Genomic DNA, 13751 nt, shown 5'->3' on the forward strand with positions numbered 1-13751 from the left:
GGGACCAGATGAAATTAAGGTTTCCTACTCCTCCACCATCTTGGAAGCTGCCCCTGTCTTTGTTTTAAAGTCTGATTTGTCTTATATAAGTATTGCTATTCTGGCTTTCTTTTTTTTTCTTCCAAGTTTTTATTTAAATTCCAACTAGTTAACATATAGTGCAATATTAGTTTCAGGTGTAGAATTTAGTTACTCATCACTTACATACAACACTCGGTGGTCATCACAAGTGCCCTTCTTAATGCCCATCACGTGTTTAGCACCCACCCTCCCCAACCCCCCTACCTCCCCTCCAGTAACCGTCAGTTTGTTCTCTATAGTTAAGAGTCTTTTTTTCTTGGTTTGCCTCTTTTTTGACATATGTTTGCATGATAAATATTTCGCCATCCCCTCACTTTCAATCTGCAGGTGTCTTTAAGTCTAAAATGAGTCTCTTATAATCAGCATATAGATGGGTCTTGTTTTTTTATCCATCCTGTCACTCTTTGTCTTTTGATTGGATCATTTAGTCCATTTACATTCAAAGTAATTATCGATGGATATGTATTGATTGCCATTTTATTACCTGTTTTGTGGTTGTTTCTGAAGATTTTCTCTGATCCTTTCTTGTCTTTTTGATGGTTTGCTGGTTTTCATTAGTGATATATTTGGATGTATTTCTCTTTATTCTTTGCATATTTAGTAGTGGTTTTTGATTTGTGGTTATCATTAGGTTTGTATATAACATCTTCTGCTTATAGTAGTCTATATTAAGTTGATGGTTGCTTAAGTTTGAACCCATTCTTTACACCTCTCCTCCCCATGTTTTAGGTATATGGTGTCATATTTCACATCCTCTTATTTTGTAAGTTCCTTGACTGATATTTTACAGAAATATTCATTTTTATTGCTCTTGTGTTTTCTTTCTTCACACTGTCACTTTTGGTCTCTCTTTTCCACTCAAAGAATCCCCTTTAATATTTCCTGCAGGGCTGGTTCAGTGGTCATGAACTCCTTTAGTTTCGTTTGGGAAAACCTTTTTTTTCCGTCTGGGAAATTCTTTCTCTCTCCTTCTGTTCTGAATGATAGCCTTGTTGGCTAGAGTATTCTTGGCTGCAGATTTTTCCCATTCAGTACTTTGAATATATCATGCCCACTCCCTTCTGGCTTGGAAAGTTTCTGTTGAAAAATCCCCCGCTAGTCTAATGGGGTTTCCCTTGTATATAACTGTCTTATCTTGCTACTTTTAAATTTTTTTCTTTATCACTATATTTTGCCATTTTAATTACAGTGTGTCTTGGTGTGGATTTGCTTTTTTTTATTTTGTTGGGGGTTCTCTGTGCCTCTTGGGTCTGGATATCTGTTTTCTTCCCCAGATTTGGGAAGTTTTCAGTTGTTATCTCTTCAAATAAATTTTCTGCCCCCTTTTCTCTCTCCTCTTCTTCTGGGACTCCTATAATATGAATGGTACTGTGTTTGATGGAGTCACTGAGTTTCCTAAGTCTATTCTCATTTTGTGTTACTCTTTTTTCTCTCTTTTTTTCAGCTAGATTAATTCCCATTACTCTGTCTTGTAGGTTATTAATTCATTCTTCTGCTTCTTCCATTCTACTGTTCATTCCATCAGATGTATTTCTCATTTTGTTCACTGAGCTCTTTATCTCTTCTGTGTATTCCTTATCTCTGTGTTGAGGGTCTCGCTGATGTCTTCCACTCTTTTCTCAAGTCCGGTAAATGTATTTAGGATCATTACTTTAAAATTTTCTATCAGGCATGTTATTTATATCTGTTTTACTTGGATCTCTGTCTGTGACTTTGTCCTTTTATTTCATTTGGGACAAATTCCTCTGCCTTCTCATTTTATCTAAGTCTCTGCCTGCTTCTTTGTGTTAGGAAAGTCAGCTTCATCTCCTGTTCTTGAGGGTAATGGCCTTATGAAGAAGAGGTTTTGTAGTGCCCTCCTGGGTAGTGTCACCTCTTCTCCAGAGCCTGGCGCTTCCAGTAGTATCTCTAATGTGTGCTGTGTGTGCTCTGCTGTTGTGTCCTGGCCACTTTATCCTTCAGGCCCGTTGTCTGCAGAGGCTCTCTTCACCTGTTGTGAAATGAGACCCATCACCACCACCAGTGGACTGAGGCCCTGTAAGACTCTTGGGTTGGGAGAGGTGGTGTGCGCAAGGGTTTGGGCAGGTTTTCTGGGGCGGTCGGGGGGGCCATCACCCTTGGACTGACACAAATGTGACTGGGAAGGGTGGTTCTTCTGGAGCACAGGAGGGTGGGGCTTGGTGTCAGCAAGTTAGATAGCGAGTGTGGAGGCTGCGCTTGTTCCCACAGATGGCTGTGTGCTTAGGCTGAGGGGTGGGAGAGGGAAATGGTGCCTACCAGCGCCTTTGTTCCTGGTGGGGTCTCTCTGGGATACACTCTGAGATGAGCAAATAACCTCCCCACTTTGTGCCCCAGGTGCTCTTCACATCACTCTTTCCACACTGTGTGTCCACAGGTTTGCCCTGCCTTCTTCCCCAATGACCCTGGGCTCTCCCTGAGCCAAATCTGCTGATCTTTAGAAATCTAGGCTTTAAGCCCTGCTGATTGCCAGAACTCATGAAATTTCGCCCCTCTTGCTTTCCAAGCCCAGTTGCTATGGGGATTTGTTTTCCCTTTGACTCCCCTGTGTGCTAGTCTGTCTTTTGCCAGTCTCTGCTACTGGGGCTCCCTCCCCACTGCAGCAGCCCATCTTTTTTACTGCCTTTCTGCATTTTTCTACCTTCTTCAGTGTGGCTTCTTCTCCCCCTTTAGTTGTAGAGTTTGCTCTGCCAGTCTTCAGGTGGATTTCTGGGGTATTTAGGATGATTTGTTAGTTATCAAGTTGTATTTGGGGATAAGGTGAGCCTAGGGTCCTCCTACTCTACCACCATCATCAAAGACAAACAGTTTTAACTAATGAACTCTTTCCATTTTATCATACAGTGTGGGGAAAGGGATAAGCTTCACAGGCTTCAGTCTTGGGAATAGGATGTCCTTCCCTGTCTTACTTTCTCTTCCATATCTCTCCAGTCTTCCTCCTTAGGGGCCTCCTCAAGACCCTTTTAGTTTTTAGTGTACCCATCCACTGTGCTCGGAAATTAAATCCTTTCAATCAAAAGAAGTCCCAGGCCCTGGATCCTTTCTTGTGTTAAGACTTTTGTGGTATGTTGGTGGAGGCTTTTCTCTCCTTAGTCTTTGCCTGTGTCGAAGATGAAAGGGCAGGCTCTGGTTCTGGCAATGGGCTTATGTTATTAAGAGTTCTGATTTCAGTTCATTCTCTTCACAGAAGAGAGCTTCACTCAATTTCTAGCAAATACCCTAAGAGCAAATACAGATCACCATAGTAAATATTAACTAACTTTCAAAGATAACACAATCTAGCTTCATATGAAGCATGTTTTTCTTAATATCATTTTGACCCCATTCATTATGAAATAATAATACTGGCATTATTGTACTAAGGAGTTTTTGTAAAAATAATTTCATGAATTTTCTTTATTTCTTTTTTCTTTTTTTAAGATTTATTTATTGACTTTAGAGAGAGAGAGCCAGCATGCACATGTGCAGGGTGGGGGCGAGAGGGAGGGAGAGAGAGGGAGAGAGCGAGAGAGAGAGAACCTCAAGCAGACTCCCTGCTGAGTGCAGAGCCTGACACAGGGCTCGATCTCACAACCCTGAGATCATGACCTGAACTGAAATTAAGAGTCAGACTCTTAACTGACTGAGCTACCCAGGTACCCCTTGAATTTTCTTAAATTACTAGGCGCTCTCTCTTTCTCTCTCTCTCTCTCTCTTTCTCTCTCTCTCTCTCTCTCTCACACACACACACACCCTCAGTCAAGAATGGATTTTTATGAGCCATTCTAGAAGATAGGCATCTACTCAAAATAAGTTCTTTCTGACATCCAGATCTGTCCCCCTATAGAAGGTGAGAGGAGGTGGAGGGTGCCTTTTTCCATATATTCAACAATTCTTCAACAGTTATTTAGAAGTAGAGGGAGATTGCTCTAACTCTCAGGTCCATACGTTATATACTAGAGATATTTTTTATCTACTGCGTGCCACATATTATGCTAAGTGCTATAGATACAGTGTTGAAGAAGATATAGATGGTTCTTACCAGCAATTGATATCCTTTGAGAGAGCCCTATAATTAAAAAGAAATTTAAATTTAGCATGATAACTGTTTTGATAGGCAAAGAGGAACTCCTCTCTCTTATGGTATATCTTTTCTGCTGTATATCTTTAGCATCTTTTTCTCTGGATCTTCTTTTCCGTCAGCCTGTGTATATACTTGTTACTTCCCTTGATACTTGGTCCCCTTAGAACTTCTTCTGAAGTTCTTTCTTCCCTCTGAAGTTCATAAAGGAGTAGTTTGTAATCGCCTGATTATTCACTTTTCTCTAAACTCATTGTAGTCTGATTCACCTTATTACTGACATAACTCTTTTTTTTTTTTTAAAGATTTTATTTATTTATTTAATTGACAGAGAGAGAGACAGCGAGAGAGGGAACACACAAGCAGGGTGACTGGGAGAGAGAGAAGCAGGCTTCTGCCGAGCAGGGAGCCCGATGCGGGGCTTGATCCCAGGACCCTGGGATCATGACCTGAGCTGAAGGCAGTCGCTTAACCGACTGAGCCACCCAGGCGCCCCTGACATAACTCTTTAAAGTCACCAAAATTCACTTCTCATTTTCTTAGTCCTTATCCTATATTTGATCTGATTTTACAGTGAACCATCCCTCTTCCTCCTCACTCACCTTGTCATTTTCTCTTCCATTGCCTTCCTTGACAATAGTGTTTTCTATATTCTCTGTCATTTTCTCTGGTCCTGTTCTCCTCCTTGTCGCCATGTGTAGATAATTACTCTAAGGATTTTCTGTGACATGTTTCTGTCTTTTGCAGATCGTATTTCTTCAGCTGTCACCTCTGTGCCTAGGGTTCTCAAGTGAAAATACTTTATAAAATATAAAGTAGAGGATTGCTTTATTATTAAGTATTGTATTCCCTGTACCAGCTTCTCTCCTGAACTCTAATTTCCTATTTCTCAATGCTTGCCTAAGTCCTTCTCTGTTCTTACTGCTACTAATTTCATTCAGATTTTCACTAACCTCCCTGACTCTTCCAAAAACCTCTGAGATTTTCCTAACTTAATTCTATTTCTTCTAAATGCATGTACATACTGTTTCTAGACTACTTTTGAACAAAGTCCTTATGTCTTGACCTGGTATTCAAGGCCTTTCATGATCTGACCCCAGCATACTTTTTCAGCTTAATTTCCCTTTCGCTTTATCCCCCATGTATCTCCTTAAGCTTCAGTCAAACACCTTTTTGTTAATATATCCAAAAGGTGGAAATGTGTTTTCGTGTGTCAGACATAGCATTGATGTCATTTGTGCTTCAGATACGGCAATTTTCATAATATACATATAATAATGGTAGAACATTAGGTATCTAGGTTTTAGAAGCCAGCTGTCCCATATATGACCATAGTGTGATTTTTTTTTTTTTCCAGAAGCATTTAAGAATGCGCAAAGATATGTACTAAGTATTGTAAAGGGAAAAGCTAGCATTTGGCAGCGCTCTGGAAATTCCACATTAAGTCCTTTGTCATTTAATTAGATTTTTTTCTTTTCTGTCCTGTACATTTTTTCTTTTCACTTAACTGACCATTATGTTTAATTTCAGGCTCTTGATGGTTTTTTTTTAGCAATCATGACAGATGGAAGCATAATATATGTGTCTGAGAGTATAACTTCATTACTTGAACATTTACCAGTAAGTATCCTGTGATCTCTTTCTTATCTAATGCCTATTTTAAATGTTCTAAAGCATGAGGAAGAGGACCTCCAGAGCAGTGTGGAATAGTGGCTAGAGGGGGACGAGAGCTCTAACCATGTCTCCCTGTTTGGCAGTAACTAATATTTAACTGCCACTGTATCTAACCTCTGCCCTCCTGATTCTAATGCTGTTTTCAGTGTTTCCTTTTTAAACAGCCTGGTGACAGTGTTGTTAAATCACTGGAAATATCTTGAGAATAACTAATTTTCTAGGGAGGTATTTCCTCCTTTTGGAGGAACTCAAATAATTTTCTCAAAAGAATAACTTAGAATAACACACTAAAAATAATAGATACAGAATTTTTGTGGTCTGTGCTAGAAATGAGAGTTTTATAACCATATTCAATTTGTTTTCAATATGACTAAAAGAGTACAGAATTAGAAAAGAATTATATTGTGTAATTTTGATTAGGATGGTGAATACCTGAATTATATTTTGTTGTTTGCTGTTTTATTAAACATATATTTATTGAATACTCTGTGTCCCACTGTATGCTAGGTGCTGTGCTACAGTTGACAGTTTTTATAAATTTGAAGTTTTTATTTAAAATGTAATTGTTTAAGAAATGTAATTGTTCTTACCTAAGATAGGGCTTGTAGTATAAATATTCTGAAGTTACTTATAAATATTCTTAAATTGCCCATCTTTTGAAGACTTATAACACTACAAAGCAAACTCTTCTGTAAAGGTTTCTTTCAAGAGATAGTGAAAAGCACTATCTCCCTTCCTCTGATTGTTCTGCTACTTTCTACGTTACCAAAAGAATAAACTCCACACTTAAACGACCAGATTCTACAGTAGGTCTAGTTTTGATTTAAGTGTTCAATCATTAATGTTTTCCCCCTTAACGAAAACCCTCTTTGCTTCAGATTCCCTCCTGGGTTTTGTTTTTTTTTTTTTTAACTTTTAATTTTAGGCTATTTTTAGATTTACAGAAAAATGAAGAAGATAGTACAGAGTGTTCCCATATGCCCCATACCGAGTTTCCTCTGTTATTCACATCTTCTGGATCTTTTTAGTTGTGTCAGCCAAAGCTTATAGACTGGCAGGTGAATTTTTTGGTAGACAAGATTGCTGCTGATCCAATAGACCCATTTCATTTCATTCTGAGTTAATAGTAGCTTTTTAAAAACAGTTTTTTGCTTTTCTCCGGTTACTTTGGATACTTAGCCTCATACCACTGACATTGCTGAATTATATGTTATTTAATGGTTTGGAAACATAAGCACAAGTGTCTTTTGAGAAAATGAAATAACATTTGTTTAGGATTATGCATAATAAAAGAAAACAATATGTGCTTTTCTATTTTGAGTTGTCAGTAAAAATTAACTGTAACAAATAGTTTAAAATAATTTCTTTTTGTTTTAATATGCAAACTATTTAATATGCAAACTATTTAATATGCAAAATATTGTCTAAAATAGAATTTTGGCTGTTGCCTGAAAGGAAAGAAACATTAGCAAATCCCCAAGTTAGGCTTTAGTGTTTATAATTCAGTTCTCTTGAGAAATTAAAATTTGCCATTGTCAATAGGACTTAAAAATTTTAAATTCTAATTCTGACTATGAAATTATAAAACTGATACTTTAGGTCCTGCAAAAAATATTTTTCTTAACTTTGTCGCTTCATACTTACGAAATTAACTTAGGCACATTTTAACTTATTTGTGGCTAATAATCAGGAGAAGGAATTTTATTATTTTTTTTCCCCTCTTGGTCTGATGTTCTGTAACAAAATCATAGGGTCGTACAACCTCAGCATCAGAAGGGATTTTAGACCTCCTTAGCCCAACCTGCCTTTGTGTTATCAGCAGACATCTACCCAGAAAAATAGGACTTAATTATGCAAGAATTTAGTGAAAGTGCCAACACAAAAAGATCTCTTTACTGGGAACTTAAAATTGGTAACATTTGACAAGTTAAGATTGATTTCCTCACACTTGCTTAAATGTGTTCCTGAGAGAGGATATATTACACTTGTAATCACATGTAATATTGGGGGTGATTAACCGTGTTACAATGTAACAGAGTCTAAGAGTAAGAGTGCTGCTCTGAAGATACTTTTCCTTTCCTTTCCTGCTCTTCTTGTTAGTTGGGAAGTATAAACGTGTGTTTTAAGAAAGTCAGTGCAGACTTTGGTATAAATATAGTATACAGAAATACAATTTAGAATTTTTTTGAATAGTCATATGATGATTTTGAAAGCTTATTTGATAGAGCCAAAATTTTTGTTCCTTATGCCTGTACAAAAGGAACACAGTGGTTGTATCTAACATATATTTGACATTTTTTTCCAGAGGAGCTTTTAGTCCTTTTTAAGCAACTTGTGTTTATATTTCCAAACTAACAGCAGTAATTTAACTGTTGGTTGTCTACCTGAAAGAAAAGGAAATTGGTAAGAGTGAATAGTTTCCAGTAAATGGTCACACTGACCTACTGTAGAAAAAAACAAAAAGGCCTGTATGATCCAGTAATTGCACTCCTGGGTATTTACCCAAAGAAAACACAAACACTAATTCAGAAAGATGTATGTACCCCTGTTTTTATTTCAGCATTATTTATAATAGCCAAGATATGGAAGCAACCCAAGTGTTCATCAATAGATGAATGGATACAGATGGTGTGGTGTGTGTGTGTGTGTGTGTGTGTGTAATGGAATACTACTCAGCCATAAAAAAGAATGAGATCTTGCCCTTTGCAACAACGCGGATGGAACTAGAGGGTATTATACTAAGTGAAATAAGTCAGATAGAGAAAGATAAATACCAGATAGTTTCACTTACATGTGGAATCTGAAAAATAAAACGAATGAATAAAAAACCCCAACAGACTCTTAAGCACAGAGAACAAACTAGTGGTGCCAGAGGAGATGGGGGAGCGGGAGGATGGATGAAATAGGAGAAGGGGATTAAGAGGCACAAACTTCCAGTTTAAGAAAAGGAAAGAATGAAAATAGAAAGACTATTGGTTTATGTCACATTATAAACAGCAGGTTTTATATTTCTTCTTCATGAAAATGATTGAGAGAGATAGAAGGATCTAGATAGCTACCATTTTATTTTCTTTCCTCTGAATTGTGTTTGGGAACTGAGTGGATGGTTTGCCAACATCAAGTATGATCAGCTTCATTTAGAGATTTTAAGTGTAGTGGTTAAAGGAAAGTTTGACACATTAATTAGTTGCCTGCTAACTCTGACATTTCAGATTATCAAGTGTCAGGGGAAGCAGAATGGTGGGGAAGGATCGCCTCTGACCATACCACTCTCTACTAGTCTTTCATATTTTCTCTATGAATATGAAACCTCCTGTAAGGGTAACATGGCTTAAATCATAATTTACTGAAATAGTAGAAGAAATTATAGATAAGAATAAATAATAGAAAACTATAATCATTTCCAAAATGAAAGTTTTAGCTTTTCAAATTGGTGTCTTATTTTTCTGTTAAGACAATTTTTTATATTAGTATCAATGCTTATATTACTGATATTTTATTTTTATATTTATAGATTATATCTCTCTATATATAGAATATAGATTTATATATTTTTATATTTATAGAAAACAAAAGTAGTTTTCTAGCTTTTGTTCTTATTCATGCTTGAATTTTTAGTTCATTACTTCTAGAGGTTTTTCAGACTTTCAGCAAAATTTCATTAAAATACAGATATATTTTTGATATGGTTATCCCTAAAACCTTTATCAAATAACTCCTTAATCCAAAATATTTTACTGTTATGTGCAAAGTGTAGTCTAATGTGCCTTGATTTGAAGGACAGGAGATAAAGGTGTAAGAGATAGGGCCCTTTTGTTCACTCATGGGGTAGCAGGGCATAGGCATTGAAATATAACAAGTATTTTTTATTGAAAATGAATGATATGAGTAATAAATACTAAATGAATTTTATTTTTACTGTGGATTATGGTGTTAAAGAGAATGCTTTTTTAAAAATTTGTTTCGGAGGTAGAATTTAATGATTCACAGTTGCGTATAACACCCAGAGCTCATTATATCAAGTGCCCTCCTAATGCCCATCCCCAGTTATCCCATTCCCCCCACCCACCTCCCCTCCAGCAATCCTGTTTGTTTCCTAGAATTCAGCATCTCTAATGGTTTGCCTCCCTCTCAATTTTTATCTTATTTTATTTTTCCTTCCCTTCCCCTATGTTCATCTGTTTTGTTTCTTAAATTCTACATGACTGAAATCATATGATAATTGTCTTTCTCTGACTGACCTATTTCACTTAGCATAATCCCCTCTAGTTCCATCCACATCGTTGCAAAGGGCAAGAAAGGAAATCATTTGAACTGAACTTTGAAAGGTTAGAGGGTACAAATCTGTGGAAAGAGGGGGGAGGATATTCTACTTCATGGGGTAGACGAGGAAGGCTAGAGAAAAGAAAGAATGTGAATGTATGGCTTGTGTGGAGAGTAATAAAACACCCCTTTCTTACCTCCCACTAGCCCCCATGGTTGTTCTTTATTGTTCTTTGGGGGTTTTTTGTTTGTTTTGCTTTTAACAAAATCTTTACAGTGTTTAAAATAGAAACAATGGAAGTGCTTTGGTTGAATGCAGGGGGAAAGACCCTTAGCCCCCCTTAGCCCGGCCTTCACAACACCTTCCCACTTCCCTTACCCTCCACCCTTTCCTCCACAGTTTTTGAGATGCCACTTCACTGTTCCCAGAATTCCATGGGGGCAGTTTGAAAATGTAGAGAAACCAAGTAGAATGTACTAGATTTGGTAGGAAATGTGAAGTCACTGAAGTTTTGTCAGTGGTTCTTTTTTTATTATTATTATGTTGTTATTTTTATTTATTTATCTGAGAGAGAGAGAGTGCACTTGTGCATGAGTGGGGAAAAGGCTGAGGGAGAGGGAGAAGCAGACTCCCTGCTGAGCATGGAGTCCGACTCAGGACTCAATCCCGGGACCCTGAGATCATGACCTGAGCCAAAGGTAGACACTTAACTGACTGAACCACCCAGGCACCCCTTGTCATTTTTGATTCCGCAGCCATGGCACATCATGGATAACCTGATGTTTGTCAAATGAATGTTGGTTACTAAACCATGGTTAAAGCCATATTTTTAGCAAGGATTGTAATGCTTAACATACTACTTACCTCTTTTGTTATCTAAAAGCAAGGCTTTTGACAATGGGATACAGGATAGATGGCTGGAAAAATGAAATAAAAAAGAAAGGACACACTGGACAATTGAAATAACACCAAATCAGATCTCCTCTTCACTTAGCCAGTGGCTAATGCTTTGGTCCTTTGTTATAATATATACCGCCATAATTTACTAGAGGTTTGGATATATGGTAAGGCTGTATCTTGTAGCCAAAGATTTTTCTAATAAACTTTCTTAGTCCTGTTATATAGTAAATGTTCACATTTGGTGAAACTTGCCTTTGCAAATAATTTATCAGACTTTCACAGTCATACTGATCATAGATCTGATGACACTAGTATCAGAGGCATGGAGGTCATGTTAACCTTCTTCCACCTTCTCTTGTTTTTTGAGTTGTGCTCGATAACTTGGCATTTGTCAGTTTTTGTAGATAATTGAAAGCCATATGCTCATGTGATGTTTTAAGAATGATGATATGCTTTTATTTTTTTCCCTTTTTTAAATAAGATTTTATTTATTCATTTGACAGAGAGAGAGAGAGCGAGCACAAGGGGAGGGGGAGTGGCAGAGGGAGAGGGAGAAGCAGACTCCCCGCTGAGCAGGAAGCCCAATGTGGGACTCTATCCCAGGACCCTGGGATCATGGCCTGAGCCGAAGGCAGACGCTTAACCGACTGAGCCACCCAGGCACCCCGTGATACACTTTTAAAATACATGTATCTTGAATCACTAAAATTATTTTATTTTTTAAAAATTTCTTTTTCAGTCTGATCTTGTGGATCAAAGTATATTTAATTTTATCCCAGAGGGGGAACATTCAGAGGTTTATAAAATACTCTCTACTCATCTGCTGGAAAGTGATTCATTAACCCCTGAATATTTAAAATGTAAGTAGTCACCATCAAGCAAAAAAGTTAAATGTATTTGGTTGCATTTTCCTTTACTTTTGTACGTTTGTAACAAACACAGATGTGTCAAACCATATTAACAAATAGCATCATTCCATATACCCTATTAGCTCCTTTTTAAATATTTATATATATCTAATGGAATTATGACCATATTAGAATTATGACCATACTCTCAGGGTATATTGAAAGCCCATCTTTTTTGTTACAATGGCTTTGCCATAAAAATGTATTTTACACAAAAATGGAACTTGGCAATGTATTAATTAAGAAAAAATCTTTTTGAATGAAATGAGAGAAAATTAAGATATTCTCATTTTCACCATCACTAACCAATTGAACATTGAAACTTTAGAAAAAAATAACTTATGTATTTCAAAATATTATTAAGTAAAGGAAATTGCTTTATTAAACAGAATTAAGTTATCATTTATTGGATATATTTAATATGCCTGGAACTTGTGCTATATCATAAGAGTGCCGAGAATAGTGAAAAATAGTCCTTGCCTTCAAGAAGTACAAAATACTATGGTATAATCAGACATTTCTCTTAGATTCATTTGACAAATTAATTTGACCTGAATGTCTCATTTTCTCCACTAAATTAACCCTTGTTTAATCTGAAATTGTTTTAACACCGTTTAGTGTTTAATCACTTTTTTTCATTTCGAATATTTGACTTTTCTGGTAATATCGATTCATCATTTTAAAAATTATTTGTATTTTGAACCCTGAAATTCTGTAGCATACTAACTGTCCAAGAATAGAGACACACACACATACATTTATGTGTAACTATGAATGAATGTCTATCGTTGTTAAGAATGGATAGTCTGTCAGGAGTCGAGAAGAACTAGAGACAAGGAGAATCCATTTGAAGCCTATTTATAATTGCTTAAAAATTAAGTTATTAAAAAAATCAAGTTCTTATGACATTGACAGATAGACCATTCCAGGAAAGAGACCTGGGCTGGATATAGAGGCCAGTTATATGTCTATAAATAGTGCTTGACGTTGTGGATTGAATGGCACTGCTTGAGGTAAACGTATAGAGCAAAGAGAAGAAAGCTGGAACCCTGGGACATAGCAGTAGGTGGACAGAGGCGAAAAGGTCCACATTAGAGGCCTTCATAAGAGCAGAATTGGCTGGAGACCTGAATGCAAGCAAGCCTCTGGCAGAAAGACAGCTCTTAGACTTCTGCTTCCAAGATCAGAGGTGAGGTTGGCAACAGTACTTTCTGATAGAGAAAAGCTTTAATTAAATGACTTCCTGACCCCTAGTTAAACAATTAATATACAAAATAAATTCATTTCCCCAGAAAAAAGGTGTTCATGCCAAAGGAGTAACGTGATATATAAGGGGAAATTGCTTAGAAAATTCAGGATTCTGTAAGCTGGTCATTTGGGCCATAATGAAGGTGGGTGGGTAGTACATGTGGTATGATTTGTGTCCAGAGAAGGAAATTGGGCTTAATAGTTCATCCTGAGGAGTTTGATTTTTATTTTTTACATAGTGAGGAGCCAGTGAAAGGGGATTTGAAAAAAAGTGGTGTGAAAAAAATATATCTCAGGTGGAAAATTTTGAAAGGACCAGACTGGAGGTAAGAATAGCAATAGAAGTTAAGGATGGAAGGATGTATATAAATGAGTGTTGAGTAGATAAACTCAAGAGGACTTGGTATTGGGCACAGGTGACCAAGTGGCCAGGGATCATCAGTGGGGAAGGTTTTAGGAAGAAAGTAGTTAGATTTTGAATCTGTTGAGTTTGATAATAAAGCCATTCATGGTAATGAAAGAAGAGTATGAGTTTGATGCTGTGAGCGAAAAGAGGTGTTGCTAGTCCTTGAGTGCTGAAATAATGATGAAGGTAATA

The 13751-nt window shown here is 36.9% G+C and overlaps 1 protein-coding gene across 12 annotated transcripts in view; it reads left to right on the forward strand.

Annotated features, from left to right (window-relative positions):
- The window catches only part of CLOCK (clock circadian regulator), a 142496-nt gene that overhangs the window by 85620 nt on the left and 43125 nt on the right, over positions 1-13751 (forward strand). For all 12 annotated transcript variants that reach the window (XM_035004951.1, XM_035004950.1, XM_035004943.1 and 9 more), the window contains 2 exons: positions 5690-5779; positions 11737-11857. In XM_035004951.1, coding sequence (XP_034860842.1) covers positions 5690-5779; positions 11737-11857 — 211 coding nt within the window. The remainder of the gene's footprint in view (positions 1-5689; positions 5780-11736; positions 11858-13751) is intronic.

Source organism: Mirounga leonina, unplaced genomic scaffold, assembly GCF_011800145.1.
Source record: "Mirounga leonina isolate KUSES-001 unplaced genomic scaffold, KU_Mleo_1.0 Mir_129, whole genome shotgun sequence".
Classification (NCBI taxonomy): Eukaryota; Metazoa; Chordata; class Mammalia; order Carnivora; family Phocidae; genus Mirounga; species Mirounga leonina.